The sequence below is a fragment of the Crocodylus porosus genome, unplaced genomic scaffold, assembly GCF_001723895.1.
Source record: "Crocodylus porosus isolate Cpor-Errol unplaced genomic scaffold, CroPor_comp1, whole genome shotgun sequence".
Taxonomy (NCBI): domain Eukaryota; kingdom Metazoa; phylum Chordata; order Crocodylia; family Crocodylidae; genus Crocodylus; species Crocodylus porosus.
This window is the reverse complement of record NW_017728947.1, coordinates 12,660,380-12,676,991: the sequence shown is the minus strand read 5'-3', so window position 1 is coordinate 12,676,991 and position 16,612 is coordinate 12,660,380. Positions and strand designations below refer to the sequence as shown.

The 16,612-nt window shown below is 41.1% G+C and overlaps 1 protein-coding gene across 4 annotated transcripts in view; it reads right to left on the bottom strand.

The window, feature by feature from the left end:
• The window catches only part of TUB (tubby bipartite transcription factor), a 307,786-nt gene that overhangs the window by 9,788 nt on the left and 281,386 nt on the right, over window positions 1–16,612 (bottom strand). For 2 of the 4 annotated variants that reach the window (XM_019552095.1, XM_019552097.1), the window contains exons 4-9: window positions 8,712–8,876; window positions 4,986–5,057; window positions 3,824–3,945; window positions 2,536–2,727; window positions 1,860–1,972; window positions 332–446 (exon numbers count right to left, since the gene is read on the bottom strand). In XM_019552095.1, coding sequence (XP_019407640.1) covers window positions 332–446; window positions 1,860–1,972; window positions 2,536–2,727; window positions 3,824–3,945; window positions 4,986–5,057; window positions 8,712–8,876 — 779 coding nt within the window. The remainder of the gene's footprint in view (window positions 1–331; window positions 447–1,859; window positions 1,973–2,535; window positions 2,728–3,823; window positions 3,946–4,985; window positions 5,058–8,711; window positions 8,877–16,612) is intronic. The other 2 variants (XM_019552099.1, XM_019552098.1) reach the window with 1 other exon arrangement.

Here is a 16,612-nt window from a genome sequence, read left to right as displayed (position 1 = left end):
AGAGGTGGTTCAAGCACCTACACTGAACACCTTCAAGAGCAAACTGGATGCTTATCTTGCTGGGATCCTATGACCCCAGCTGACTTCCTGCCCTTCGGGCAGGGGGCTGGACTCGATGATCTTCTGAGGTCCCTTCCAGCCCTAATGTCTATGAAATCTATGAAAATCAGGTATCAACTTAAAATGAGTGTTATAGAGAAATAGTGCTAAGCAAAAGAGCATTAAACGGGAGTAGCCTGTATATGCTATCTTGTACCAGTTTAACGTAAGGGAGAGAATTATTTTGAAAACTAATTTCCTTCTTGCATATTTGCCTATGAGCAGTACTTACATAACAAATAGCAGCTAGCTCCTGACGCAGGTTACTTGCTTCTAGGCTTGATGTTGTTTTCATTGGATTTACACCACTGTCATATACTGTAAACTTAGTTCCCATAAGATTTGATCTATCAAAAAAACAGGAAGATATATTACCTTTGTCAACAACACAGTCCAACCTATCCAATTCATTATCATATCAAAGTCCCAAATGGTCATAAAACCATGAAAAAACAAACATTTTAACTGCAAGTAAAGAGGTAATCTGAATTCCCAAATAATCATGTACTCTTGGGACAGAGGTGCTGAGTATGTGGGGGCCCAATGGCCCTTGCCCACCTCGGGAAGAGGGTTGTCACCTGAAATGTGTAAACTTTCCATGTGTCCATCATCTTAGGCCCCTCCCGGAAAAAATAAAAGTTGGTGACTATGCCTTGGGAGGTAAGCTATAGCAAAAAAAATGTAGTATAGTGAAGGTCCATATTATCACACTAAGCTTGCAGAACTGTCATGAAGTCTCTTAATCAAAGTACAAGAGCACAATAAAAACTCATCATATATAATAAAGCCATAGTTACTTTTTTTTAGCCACTAGTGCTATCAGACAACAACTTTCATATATAGGCAAATTTTCTATATATATTTGCATATATGTGAAAAGATTTTAATAACATTAATTTTCCTCCATTTTTCTTTAAATGGAGGTGCTAAAATGTGCCTGGCAATAAACTTTGAACTTATCATCATATTATTCTGTACGTGTTTTGTGACGGTCTTAGACGCTTGGGTTCTAAACACAAAACACTTACAGAAACTTGGGTTCTGGTGTGCTAAGCACCGTACAAGCATATAGTAAAGAATACTATGGTCACTGTGCCAAGGAACTTACAGTCTGAGTGTCAGTTGTGGGGGAGTGGAGAAGAAAAGTATATACACTTCCTCTTATAAATAACACTACTTAGTATCTTTACTAAAGGGAAAAAGACAAGAGAACTCAAAAGTGTGTAAGGGCAGACTTTCAAATGCATTTAAATCAGTAGGAATCAAACCTTTACCATGCTTAGGCATTTTTGAAAATCCCACTAGGCCAATGGTTCTGAGCCTCATTACACTCTAGACTTCCTTTACAAAATGCTATGGATTTATCTTAGGAATAATGTGTAGGTGTTTGCACATTTAATTCTAATATTGAGAGGCACCTCACGGCACCTTTAAAAGGTTCTTGCAACAGCCCATGGTCCCATGTCACCCTGATTGAGAATTAATGCATTAGGCATTTCTGTACATTATTAGGTGCTAAAATACCTTTGACACTCTGGCCTTCAGTGCCTAAAATCACCTTTGAACACAGGTCTTATGTTGCTAAGTCACTAACATAATTTGAAAATGTTATGCACAGACTGGAGTCACATGGTACACCAAAACTGTAATTAGGAGGTTTAAGTAATTTGAAGGAAATTTAGTTTCAGATAACCTGACTATTCTGCTAAGAAAATAAATTTCATCTTCTGGCCATGTATTTTGGGTGCTTATATGTTTACCTTAGTTTTCCAATGAAACTCTCTCCACCACGAGACAGGTCAGTTGGGTCTATGGAGATGAGGTAATTAGAGGTTTTGCTCTTCTTTCGTTTCCTTCCAGCTAATAGAAATACCTAAGGAAGTTATAAAATGTCACATTCTGGAATATCAAAGACAGCCTGACCCACACCACTCTGTCCCCAGTAAAAGAAACCATGGGCAATGCTTCTGTGGTTCAGCATTGTCACCAAAGATACAGAAGGTCACCAGAGGATTAGCAAAAATGGGTAAAAACCAGAAAGGGACACTGACTGCTCAGCTCCTCAATCCATTATTTATGGCTTAAATAATTAAACCCAGTACACTTTGTTAAATGTTTAATTCTAGCTTGTACTGGTTTCTCCAAGAGAACTGAAAACAGATGCCCTTCAGGTCATACAGGGCAAAGAACCCAATTGTCAACTATTATGTTAAGCTGCCAAGAAAGGGCTCTTTTATGGCCATGTAGTAAGATAAAGAAGAGGAAAGTAAGTGGATTGTGGTGATAACATTGTTTAGTTTGATTTACACTGCATAGGACCAAGCTTTTAGTCAAAGGAGGTCTATAATTATACTTTCTGGGTACAAGTCCTGAAAGCACATTTTATCATATTAAATTCAGGTGCAACTGGTATGCCATTTAAATATATTCTATGACCTTTTTACCGTCCTCCCTTTCCAAGTGGAGGTAATAAGTGGGGTACATTCCTCGATCCATTCCCTTCTTGTCTCTTGTGATTCGGCATTTGACTGTGACGCCCTGTGGAGCGGGTCTGACAGCAAATTCTTCCAGATCATCAACATCTATGACAGCTTCATTTGTGGAAGGGCTTGGTGCTGAGGCTGCTTCCTGAAAGAGTAACAGAGTTTACCTTGAGGTTTCCTCATGTTTCCTTCACAGTTACAAAAGAAAGACTGAAAATAGGAAAAAATTTAAAAAAATAAGAAAAAAAAGAAAAAAAAGAAAGAAAGGAAGAAAGAAAGAAAGAAAAGAGGGTAGAAGTCACTTCAAACAAAAACAGGCCACACTGTCTCCTGCCCAGCCACAAATGGGTGGGATTTCGATACAGCTGCTCAGATAGAAATCTCCACTTGTTCCATGGGCGAGAGCTGGGTTCTGCCATTTTTAAACCAGTCTGTGTGCACCAAACTTCTGTTCTGTTACCAGTTTCTGATCACTTATCCCAGTAAAAGTGTAATGTCTGTACCTGGCCTTTGAGTCATAACCAGCACTAAACAAACTCCGATCCAAATCCCTAGATCCAAACTCCCTCCGATTTGTATTTGATGATAGCAGATGTTTTTAGGTTGGTGGAAGGAAAAGGGAATTCTGTATAGGCATGGAATACACTGGAGGAAAGACTGTGAATGCCAGCAGAGATATGATAATACTCTACCCTTTCCTTATCGAAGAACAGAGAGCAGAAAGCAGTTTCAGCAATTGTCAGAACTGTCTGAGGGTTTGGCCAATGTTTTTGATTTATAAGGTGTAAACTTTTTAAACTTGTAACTTACCTTTGTGTATCAATAACAGGAGCAGTGACAACTACAGAGCAAGAAAACAATGCAGCCATATATCTATCTATATCTATAGATATAGATATCTATATTTGAACAATTTGATATTTACCTATTTTTCTGCTTCTTCATTCAAGTTCAGCAATATTAGCAATATTTCTATTTCTGAAAATACCTGACTTGACTTGTCAATTAAATTAGTTCTTACTTTTAGGCTGAACTTTTTTATTCATTCCTATTTCTTGCTTTCAGAAGCCCCTTTCTCATTCATCCTTTCCTTGTAACTTCTATAAGCCCTGTGATGCACTGCATCAAATCACCCTCAAGAGGCTTTTGTCCATGTTAGCAACCCTGGCTTTCTGACCTGGAAACCAGGCCATCCCTAGTAATCAATAGGCAACACTGCTACTGTATCACAGTCTCCTCACCTTGTTCGATTTTTTGCTTGTTGCAGAACCAGGCCGGGTGTTACTGTTTAACTGGGAGGAACTTGAACTGTCTTCATCCTCTTCATCTTCTTCTTCATCAAAATTCATGCTGCTGGAAATACCTGAGGAGCAAGGAGCCAAATCTATATAAAACAGAAATGTATTAAAACTGCCTCCTCAAGTACACAGTACAAACTCTTGTTATGTATGCTATTGCTGCAGGCAGAGGCAGGACCCCAGCATTCTAGACACTTTACCAACACATGGTATGAGACAATCTGGCATAAGCAGCTGACAATCTAAATATACAAAACACAAAGTCATGGATAGAAACGAAGTATCATTATCTCTGTTCTAGAGAGCTGACGTGATTTACCCAAGGTCATACAAGAAGCCAGGAATTTAATCCATATCTCTCAAGTCCAATCTCATGTCTTAAACATGCCACACATCCCTACTTTTGCAACTGGACCTGTGTGCAGCTCCTTTCAACTACATGCAAAACTTAAAAATCTCTGTACATATTAGATATATAATATGTGTATGTATTACATATATTATGTATAATATGTCTATATATTATATATGTGTGTGTGTGTGTGTGTGTATACACACATACATATACAATTATATATTTGTATACACACACACACTATGTCTACAGAGATGACATTATTACATTATATAAGTAAATTATGACCTCTATAAAATCAGGCTCTGTAGTCATCCATGTTTGCTTTTGGCAAAAATAAAGAAATAAGCCCAGGACAGAGGGGTTCCTTCTTAGCATTTATTTATGTCGTGTTAATAGTCTGAATTAGTTCTGGGATGGCCCAACCACCAGACCAATGAGATTGTGGAACTTGAAGACCAAGTTGGGTTTGGAAGTAGGAGGTATTGCTAAGTAGTTGCTGGGAAGTCTACCAGACCTAGTTTTCCAATAGAGTTTTATGAAGATAAAGCTGTTTTTCTCTTTTTGTCCAAGTCATAAGTTACAGTTGTTAGATAGATGACAATGTGCTGTATTTTTTCCTTCCTAGTTTTGATTCAGACTTTCCAGTATTGTTAAATCAAATACAGAAGCATAAACAGGACAAATGGTAACTTAAGTCCTTGTAGCTGAGAAGTAGGGGCAAAGTGAACTATTTCCTTTTGTACTTACCTGGAACATGATCCAGGGCCACAAGACTGGATTGGGAGGTGGAAGTGGACCAGGATGTATTTGCATGGGGATCTGGGAAAGGAAAAAATCCATGGGCTTCATTCTGCAAACCCATAATCATGTGAATCATTCTTACATGTCAACCAGATTCATCACATGACTAAGGGCTTGCTGGATGGGGCCACATTTATGCTGCCATAACTCTCAACTAGTTTTTATAAAGAAAGAAACAGCACACTTTGAAAAAAAATGACTTACGTCGGCTGAAGCCCGTTGTCATTTCCCTCTTAGTATTTTGAATTAAATCAGGAGGAGATGAATTGTGAAACTAAGGTTCCAGAATGCATTATTCATGCCAAATGGCTGGGTTGTAAAACTTCCTGAACATTTTGTGCATGTCCTTCACGGTGAGTCTTTGGCCTACTTCTGAGTGTTGGCATGCACGGATGTAATTTATAGATGCACACTAATTTGATGGGAATGTTTATTCATTTACACTTAAAAAAAATACTTAGTTTACAACAGTCAAAGACTGAACTGAATGAAATCAAACCAATCCAAACCAAACCAAACCAAACCCAAACCAAGCAGACATATATTACAAACTGAACAACTCCTGGTAATTTTCTTGCATTTGAATTTTGACACACAGTAATATGGCATGCCAGAGAGCCTTTTTAATGTATTTAATTTCTTTATTTTATTGTGACATCCTTATTAAAATGCCTTTAGTTAACGTTGATGCCAGGGTTAAGCTGGACAAAGAAATAACGCACAGAGATAAAAGTGGGTGTATATGGCTGAAGTATTCCTAAAAAATACTAAACAATGTGTAAGGATGTACAACAGGTGTGGTTCCCTCAACCCACTGCTTCAACTCCCCTGCTTGGAAAACAAACAATACAAGATGGAGTCAAAGAGCCTCCAACACTATGCTGTATGTAGGGGAACCAAAGTGACTACTCAAAGCTTGAAGATCTAGACCCATTACCTTTTACCAATCATGAACAGGGACTGACCCACACAGAGTATTGTTAACAGGCCCTCTTTGATTCCCATTACAAACATTAAAAACTACTTAACCTGAGCCAATTTTTCAAATGCTGGCATCCAAATTATATCACAGCTTTATGTGTTCAGAACACTTTCCACATCCCAAATTGGTGATTGTGCATAAAAGCATGTATTGAAGTACATTAAAAATACATAAGCATAAAGAATTGTATTCTGTATTTATACCTGTTTGGTACATTCTTCAAATTTTGCTGGTGTAATTTGTGCCACTGTCTGAGAAGCTGGCTCTAAGCATCTTCTATAAGGAGTGATTAAATAACTCCTGTTTCAGTTTTGGCCTCAGAGAACAAAATCTACTGGTGTCCTAAATCTCAAAATAGCCGCAAATTTATTCCTACCCAGCAGTGAAGAGTTAAGACTTTTCAGACTGCTACATTCCAAATTGTTCCAATGACATTAATGAATCTGGCAAGGGAAAGAACAAAGGTGTTAGCTTTCCAGATCTTTTTTTTTCCTACAACAGGAGGAAGCGTGTCTTTGTTCAAGTGACTCACTCGCCAAGAAGGAATTCTATACATTACGGCTGCTGAAATCAAATGGCAGAATATTTCCCCCAGGAAGAGAATGATTCTAGTTCTGGCACCTTGTGGAATATGGGGAAATCAAATATAACATTTGGCATTTTCTTACAAGGAGATTATTCTCTGTACACTAATGTATTCTAAAACCTATCATATCATAATTGAAACAGACTTGCTTGGGAGCAGATATGCATCTGTTAATAGGGGACTCTTACCACACAGTTATGTCAAACAGCAGACGGGTTCAAATCAGGGCCAAGCAATTTTAGCAACAATCAGCATAGCTTTTCCTTCCAGGCCCATCCATCAGCATTCCCTTAAGCACACCTTTCCCCTACCCAAACTTGTACAGAATGAAGATGGTATGTGAATAATTGTTCTCAAAATACCCACAGCGGTATGGTTTTGTAAACCTATGGTGACATGACAACAAAGGTGTCCTGGAAGCAATGCAAAAGCACTGGGCCTCTGCATGAAAGCTCCAACCCTAAATAAATGTTGCCAGGGATTTAGGGACACCCATGGGTTGGAAAAACTGCCTGCAAAGCTGCTAACTTACTTCACAGTGCCTCATACCACCTTCTAACAGGTATACCCTATATACCTCCATTTGTTGAGACCCTTCCTAATACCCTCCTTAGCACATTGCACTGATAGCACAAGAGTAACTAAACCCCAGAGCACTCTCATTCAAATACATACACTCACACAAACTGGTACTGTGCTCCAAGTGTGCCTGTTTGAGCAGGGTTACTATTCTGATCATGAGTACATTCAGAACGCATGAGAAATACATTTAAGGAGTTTACAATTCAGACACCACCCTAAAATCAAATTAGGAAAATTCACTCAGGTTTGGTGAAAGCAAAAATGCATTTTATACATTTATTTTACCTGGGAAGCCAAAAGAAAATAGACTTCCCCCCAAAAATAACACCCATTGGTTTGACCAAACTGAAAAGTCTACTTATAATTTTTACAGCAACCAGCTTTAGTGAGTCACATACTGGGAAAATAAATATTCTGAGCCTTACTTTAAGTGACAATTACCATATGGGTCAGAATTTGTTAGTCATCTTGATGTCCTCTGGATCAAAATACTCAGGAAATTCCACATTTGGAGAAAACCTGCTCATTGCAGGCAGAGTTGTTCATATCTGCAGTGTGAAGCTTTTGAGAAAATGAATCTCAGTGAGACTGCTGAACGAAAAGAAACTAGCATTTAGGTAAGAATAGTCTATTCTGCATCAATCAAGTTTCCACACACATTTTGCTCTTTGTTGAATCTAAGTATATTTTTAAAGCCCTGGTTTGTGTCTGCAGAACAGTTCTGGCTCAAACCATCTTAACTTCAAAGGCTGCACACTGCAGAAGCCAAGCCCTTAAAGCAGATGGCTTCAGATAAAAAAAAAAAAAAAAAGCATTGTGAAAATTTTTAAGATGACTTTCCTCCTGATGCCAGTGTTTGATGACAGGTAATGCTGCTTCAGAAAAAGAGCACGCACACACACACAAACATGCATGCACATGCATGTGCACACATATGCATGCACGCACACAGTCATTTCATTCCAAACTGCAGCTGTCCTTGAAAAAAAACTCCTGAACAGTTGAGAGGATTGCTGCCAAGAACAGGCACAAAGCGTAATGTGGTACAGTAGTACACAGAATACAGCTGTCATTGTCACCTTGATGAACATGAACCTACAATAGGAATGTTTTAGCGGAACAGGATTGATAAACCAAAACTTAGTTTGTCTTCAAGTTCAATTGCTTGAAATCCTTTTTTTCAGCATTAACACATGCTCCAGTGCCTTACAATTCAGACTGTTAACTCATGGGCATGAGCTTTAACATCTGCCTCCTCTCTCGACAGCAGTGCTGCACTGCGGTATGGCAAAGCCAGGTCTCAGACTGTATAGAAGTCTCTTGCTCCCCAGGCTAATGGAGAACTTCATTACTGTTATGGAGAAAACATTGAGTACTGAGGAAAGAATGATGCTTTCTTCTGGCAGTAGAGACTTAAAGGGAAACTATGAAGGATCATAAAGTCTCTTAGTTTGAGAATGGAGCAAAGTGTCAAGATACAGATCAGAATAAGTAATACAAGCAGATAGTTTTGGTTACTTACCCTTTTTCTGCATTGTTGCTCTAAGGTCCTGCTTGCTTTGTTGCTGGCCACTAGCCGTCATCTCTCCATCATCCTCATCGTGGTTAGATTGTCCAACTGTAAGAATCTGAATTTGGCTTCCTATCTCCTTAACCTCATCTTGAAAAGCAGCCGGGCCATCAATTCCTGTCAGACAACAGCAAAATTCTAGTTGTTGTTGTATAAAAGAATTACTGAAAAACTAACAGTTCACTCAGAAGTACTGAGAAGTACTTATCTAAGAAAGGCAAACTCAGCAGTCCATCTGAAATTATATTTTCATGACTAAAATAGCCTTCAAGGCAAATAACTCACTTCCACAAGCACTCCCAAGCCTTTTAGCTTGTTCCCAGAGCTCAGACATTATCTCTGCTATGAGAGAGCTGTGACCCAAAATCAAGCGTTCTGAGTTTTGGCACACATGAGAGTTCATAGAACAAACCTACTTAGCTTCCAAATGCTACTGTCTGACACTTCCGCAACAAACACCCTCGTTAAATCCGGTTTAGATTTTATTGGACCAACAAATGTCAAACATTTCTTTTGGTTAGCTGAGTTGTGGAAGCAACTGGAATGTGTGTATATCTATGGGTCTGAGGACAGTGAGAGACAATAACGAGATGAGTTTTTCACTTCTAGCCTGCAGACTTTTAATTTACCATAACTGTTTCCATGAGAAATAAGGACCTTGTTTTCATTGTATTCTGGGGATGTAAAACAGATCAGCTATTGCAGAGATTTTTGCATATAAAAATGCTAAATATAAAAAGTGACAAGCTGAATTTCACATAAAAACGGCACATGTCAAACAGGAAAGATGCAGAGAAATTCACACTTACAGAGTTTTTCACTTAAATTATTATGAGCCTTGTTTCTTCTCTGGAGGTTTAATATGCTACCAGAACCCCAATGTCCAGTGAGCATCTCACTCCTTCAAAAGGGGCAGTCTTATATACTTATATTATACTTATATAATTTGGTGCTATATTTAGGCACTTTATTCAGCTCCTAGTTGCCTAAAATGAGGAGTTAGGCACATAAATGAAGACGCAGTTACTCAGCTAGATGTGCTAATGTTTATAAACAGAGCTTTATTATAATGCATTATTCATATTACAGTGATGTCTAGAGATCCCAACCAAGAGCTTGGCCCCATTGTGCTGGGCTCTGCATATTACACACACACACACACACCCCCACCCACCCCCCGGTTCAGAAATAAAGCTGAGGTCCTTCTGATTCCAAGCCCAAGGTGCCCTGTCCCTTAGACTGTACACAGATGTACTGTTATTGTCAAGCAATGTCTACAAGTGACAGAAACCTGGAAAACTCCCAGTTAGAACCAGAAATCTACAAGAGAAGGATGATTGTGCTTAAAAGGCTCAAACATGCAGACAAGCCATAACGTGTTGTTAGTTGTTTAGCAAATCACAGTGCAAGACATCAATGAAAATACAACACAGAGGAGGAGGAAAATATACTCCTTGGCTAGAAAGAGAACATTAGAATGGGGATATTTTCCTCTGCATAGCTATATATAAAACTACAAATACGTTATGACCAAACAGTGGAGATAATGGCTCTCTTACAGTAAGCCAATTTCATTTTTGCCAGCATAGCAGATTATCAACATCAGTCTGCAAATGTATTTCAACTCTTAGCTAGATTTAGTGCTGCTGTGTGTTACTGTCAGCCATTTAAAAATGTACTTCCACCAATACAAGTTGTAGCATTATCATTGATAGTTACAGTAACTAATAAAAACCTATACACATTTGCTGTTCCATAACACCCTTTAATTAGCAATGTAGAAGAACACGGGTGACCATTATTAGTAACTGGTATTTGTAAGATGAACATCAGCTCTTTCATAACTTAGAATGTAAAAACTGGTCAATCACAGCCAAATAGAGCTGAATGAATGCCCCAAAGAATGAATGAATGCCCTGAACTATATTCTGCATATCACTAGTGTCTGTCCAGAGCTGTCTAATGCAGTAATTTTTGCTCTCCTTGTTGGCAGCTCCCAAATTGCATTAGAAATGGAAAAATACTCCATATTTTTTCATTTTAACTTTCCATGCTTACAACTCTGCTGCCATAGTGATACGAGTCACAACTAAAAAAGGGAAGTCGGCACAATTGTGAATGGCAGCAGATATGTCCATGAGATAAAATGCAATTAAGATGCGGTCCACACCACAAAAAAGTTTTGAAAATGCTTGTATTGGAAGAAAGACAGAAATAAAATAACAGAGGCTTTGGAGATTCATAGATGTTAGGCCAAAAGGAATTAATTATGGTCATTTATCTGCATAGCAAAAGCCAGAATCACCTAGTAATTCCTACATCTAGGACCCATTGAACTTCAGGGAAATTTTGCTACTGACTAATTTCACTTTCTACTATTAGAAATCTTCTCTGTGGGCGCATCTGCATGAGATGCTTACTGTGCAGTAGCACGTCACAGCACCAACAGTGCTAATATGCTACTGCACAGTATTATATGGCTACTGCACAGTAGCGTCACTTATAAGATGTTCACCAGCACTACTGCACAGGAACTCCAGTTACTGAACATTTATTTAGTATGTGCTTATACTATTAGTAAATAAATGAGCAGTAACCACTGCACAGTAGCATCTTGTGTAGACGTCCCCTGTCTGTGGTACTCCTTATCAAACCACATTCTCTTTGATAAACTAAAACTGATCTTTAAGCCTCACTTCTTTCCGCTCCTGAGATCTAACAGCTCTTTTCTGAATTCCTTCTAAGTTCAGAGTGTTCTTATTGGTCATTAGACCTATCAAGTAAGGTCATTAGAGATAGGGCCTCAGCATTCTGCAAAGCAGTACCACCACTCTACTCCCACTCTACATACAGCCTAGAACTGCATTAGCTCTTGTAGCCACATCACATTAGAAGCTCATATCCAATTGTTTATGACCCATGACCGCTATGTTTTTCTCAGAATCAGTTTTCTAGGATACAGTCCCCCATACTGAAAGTCTGACCTACAACCTTTGTTTCTAGGTGTGCAATCCTGCATTTGGCTTCATTAAACTGCATGATATTTGAATGAACTATGTTTAGCCAGTATCCAAACTGTTGTGTAAAAATAGCCATCTTATTTATTACACTCTCAATTTTTGTATAACCTGCAGACTTTACTAGAAAAGATTTAATATTTGCTTCAAAATCATTTATAAAAGATACTAGACAGCACTGGGCCAAGGACAGATCAGTATGGAATCCTACTAGAAAAAGCATCATTGGATGAATGATTAATTTCCTATTATTTTTTAAGATCTAGAAATTAATCATATTTAAATATATTTAATGCTTTACATTGATATTGCATATATCAATTTTTAATTAGATTGTCATGCTGTACTAAGTCAAATACAAGGAAATAATGAATGCATAGAATATAGAAGCTAAAAAAGAAAATAATGAGGGGCACAGGAAAGGTAAATCAGGCACTTCAATTTACCCTCTCTCATAAAACAAAAATAAGGAGACATTTAATTAAATTTAAAAGCCACAAATATAAGAAATTATTATAATATAATGTTTAATCAACCTGCAGAACTGTGAGACACAAGATAACAATGAAGTCTGGAGCTTTGTTGAAGCCAAAAAAATGATTATGACATATATATAGATAATAAGAACATCCACAGGTGACAGTACACTAATAAAGACAACAAATACGTTCTAGACATATAAATCCTAAGAACATTTTCCTCTAAGAAAATTATTTTATAATTGTCCTCTTCAGGGAAAGTGGTTCCAAAAGTTAAGCTTCTAAACCAGTCCTCTGGTTTTGAAAAGTGCTTACTACCAAGTACCACTAGAATTAATGGAAGTGCTCATCACTTTGAGTTATGGGCCCATTAATTTGCCCCCCCTACTTTGGAATTTAAGAACCTAACTCTGAACACACAATTTTTAAAAAGGTTGGCATCTATATCAAGCAGACTTTGGTCTATGGCGAATTAAATGCCACCACCAACATTATAAAATAGAGTCCAATCATGCTGAAGTTGCTATTTCTGGAAGCCACAAAACAGTTTGTCAGGACCATCACTTCTTATTAGACATTGGACAAAGGTTGCATTGGCAGGTCACAGATTAAGAGGAAGAAAATCAATTCCTGCATTTGGAGGGATGCATTGCTAGTAGAGTGTGTTATTACACATTATGAACTGTCTCTGGAGCTGACCCCATTTAGGAGACAGAGGATGCAACCAGGAAAAAAAGAAAAATCTGAAAGAAAAACCTTTCCTGTATGAAAAGGGGAAATATCTTATTTATTTACATATACCACTCACCTTTGCTTCCAAAATTAGCAATTGAAGATTATGTTCCATGTCTTAAACAAGGAATATGGTTCTGAACCGCTTGGCTAAAAGGAAAAAGCATTTTTTTTCTTTATTGTGTCTTCCTCAAAAAAGGTGCATACCAGTGGGGTGCTTGCCACTTTAGGGCTATCACAGGCTCTGGGGAGGTAAAAGCCTTCCCTGCTAAACATTGTAAGGGGGAAGGTGGGTGCAGGAGCACCTTAAGTGGTCTTCCACTATAAGACCTGGATCAGGCAGCAGGCAGGTGTGGCCAATGCCCTGACAAGTGGGCATTTTAAGTCCCAGGCCAGCAAGGCTGGAGGCAGCAGTTTGCTTTCAGACACCAAGGAAGCAACATCTCCTAGAAGAGCTGCTGTTCTGAGAACAGCTTGGAGGCTGAGGCTATGGGGAAGGAGGCGGCCTCATTGGTCCTTGGCATGACCTAAAACTGTGCCCTGCTGGGATAGGGAGGCCTGGTGGTCCTGCCTGCAGTGGGGTAGGGCCAGCAAATGCCAGGACTGAGGATCTCCCTGGTATTAGGTGGGTTGGGGTGCCTAAACCCCTGCCCCACCACCCAGTGGGTTACAGGATTAACTTTGGAGGGAGTTGTGGGGCTAGGGACATCCATAGGGGACACCTGCACCCATTAGGGTGCAAGACCCTGAAGGGGTGCAATGGAAGCTAAGGTTAGCTTTGAGAAGCACCTGAGCCTGAAGGGGGAAGGGGAAAGACCCCCATAAAAGCAGTTAAGGCCCTGGTGAGAGGAAGCACGTTGTGGGCCAGGCATGCCAACAAGCAGCACCTGAGCCTGCAGGGGTGTTTGACCCCAGGCCCCAGAGTATGGGGTGGAGTAGATGCCCCAGTGGAGGCGGTGCTGCAGAGTTGGGTGCAGAGGGGCACCTGAAGGGCTGCACAGGAGTGGCAGTTGTGAAGCCCTGTGAGTGAGGGGCATGAGTGGGGGCCTTGTGGGCAGGGGCTTGAGTTGAGGCCCTGCTAGCATGGGGGCCTGAAGTAGGTCCCGGTAAGCCTTCAGGTGCCGGAGGCTGCAGGTGGGACAAAGGCCAATTGGAGGGGCGGCAGAGGAGGAGCTGTGAGGAGAACATGGGCCAAGCCATCAACCCCTTTAGGGAGGGAAGCTGGGGGAGTTGCCTGGCTATGAGACCTGGGGCAGAGTTGGCACAGTATTTTGTGAACTGCTCAGTGCTCCTTCAGATGAGGGTAGCAGGAGATGCCCAAAAGGCTGAATGGTTGCTGGCTGGGGAGTGAAGAGTATCAAGCTTGAGGACCCTTTGGGATAGGGCAGGCTGAATGTTGTTCCCAGGAGAGAAGGGGTGGTATGAGTGAGGCCCAGGAAAGGCAGGATGAAAGAGACCGGGTGAGAACTGGTGGAGCATGAGGCCTTGAGGAGAGGGGGGTGGTATGAATGTGGCGAGTAGCAGGGCAGAAAGTGAGAGGCTCAGTACTGTGACTACTTGGGCCTAGCCTCAGACTAGAGCTTAGCACAGCTGTTAGCAACATCTGTGAGGCATGGGAAATGTGCAGGGATAGTTGGAGCATGTACGTTTGGCCCTTGTGAACAGGGCAGTTGAAGGGCAGCTCCTGCCTAATTACCAACTATTTACGATCAAGGTGTAGCAGAAGAGCAGGAGGGCGGTGCTGCCCAAAGACCTGTGGGTGGCCAGTACTGACTGGTCGGAGAGTTCTCACTTGTCACAGTGTGTATTTTATTTGGGTGTATGTGGTATGCAAATAAATATGGTACGATGTAAAAACAATTTAAGATGACCAACATTTTGTGGCTAACAGGAAAGGAAGTGTTCAAGAAGCACTTGTCTTCAGTAAGGATTACCTCTTTCTCTATCCATACTCTTCTGTGTATGTATAGTATATTTTTACACAAACCCACACATGTATATACACAATGTATACCATACAGTTATAAACAAGGCATTCATGTGTCTGTATAAGGCACAGAAGTCCTACAGCAATCAACAGCTTTAGCATTACCACCAGATATCTAAAAGCATTTCAAAACGTGTGGAGCACGGATTCATGCTAGATCCCTTCCTCCCTTTCCATGCTTTGTGTATCTCTGGCTTCTTCCTCCATAGACCAGAAGAACAGCTTATTGTGCAGAACAAAATATTTATAGTTACTGGTTTCCTGTAACTTAAGGGTTTTGAGAACAGGGTCCAAAGGTGACAAAAGCCAGTGAGTAGGCTGTGAGAAGGGGGAACATAAACTCTTTACTACCAGAGTTCAGGATTTTCCATTGCTTCTTTCAAGTACAGAATAAGGCAGTGCTGGTGCAGAAGCCTGTGAAAATGTTGACTTCTTTATTGGGAGTGGATGAACTGATGTAGAAGAAAATATCCTCTGGCCCAAAGGCCAACCTACCTCTGAGCATGTGAAATTTGGTAAAATAGTTTCATGCCTTTGTACCTCTTAGTTTCAACAAGGCTAGAAACTGAGAAAAAGAGATGGTAAGAAAAAGATATTTCCTTACCATTTCCAGCCCATGAGGATTCATTCTTGTTTACCAGTATGTGCGTTTTGATAGTACTTGGTGTTCTGTTCATATACATATACATACATAGCTCTTGTCTAAGACGTTTATAATGTAAGTGGTCCCTGATTACCGGGGGTCTGGGTCTTCTGTTTCCCATGGAAAAAACTGCAGATTTTCCCTTTAACTGAGAAAAATGCAGGTTTTTCATTTTAACAGAGAAACATGCAGATTTTCCATGTTTGTAAAGACCTCTCTGCAGGTGGACAGAGTTGCAGCATGCAAGGGGCTGGGGGAGTGGGAGGAGTGGTCAGGCAGGGGGCATCATGTACATGCTCACACATACACACAGCTGCCAGGCAGCCTGGAGAGCCGCTCTTGCAGATAAGTCGGGGGGGGGGGGGGGGTGGGGGGGGGGGGGCGAGGAGAGGGATTGAGGCCCCCATAGGTATGGAGGGAGGGAGTTGGCTGGGGCTGAGGCTGCTGCCCAGCCAGGGTAGTGTGTGGGGATTGGGACCCAGGACCCAAATGCATTGCCACAGGGCCCTGGCAGGGAGTGGGATGGAGCTGCAGTTCATGGGGAGGGCAGGCTGCTGGCTGTGGCATTAGGCTTCTCACCCTGCTGCTCTCCCCACAGGGCCTCTAGCCCAATGGGCGAGACCCAGCATGGCAGGGCAATGCAGGGCCAGGTGGGGGAGCTCCTTGCCACTGCAAGCCTTGCACTGCCCCGGTGAGGTGCCTCCTGCCCACCCAGCAGCAGTGGATGTGGTAGAGCAGAGTTGTGCCCTTTGCTGCTGCCAGGGGGTGCCTTGCCATGGCAGTGCGGGGCTCACAGTGGTGGCAGCAAGCTTCCCCACCCAGCCCCATTCCCCAACCTGTATCCACCCCCACAGCAGGCTCTGCTCTGCCAGTAATCGCCACCTCCTATGAGTGGGGCAGCTGGGGCTCAGGTGCTGCTGCAGGAGGCAGGGGGCTGTGGACCTAGGTCCCTGGCCATGTAGCCCTGGCAGCTGGGGGGCCTCTCCAGCATGGCT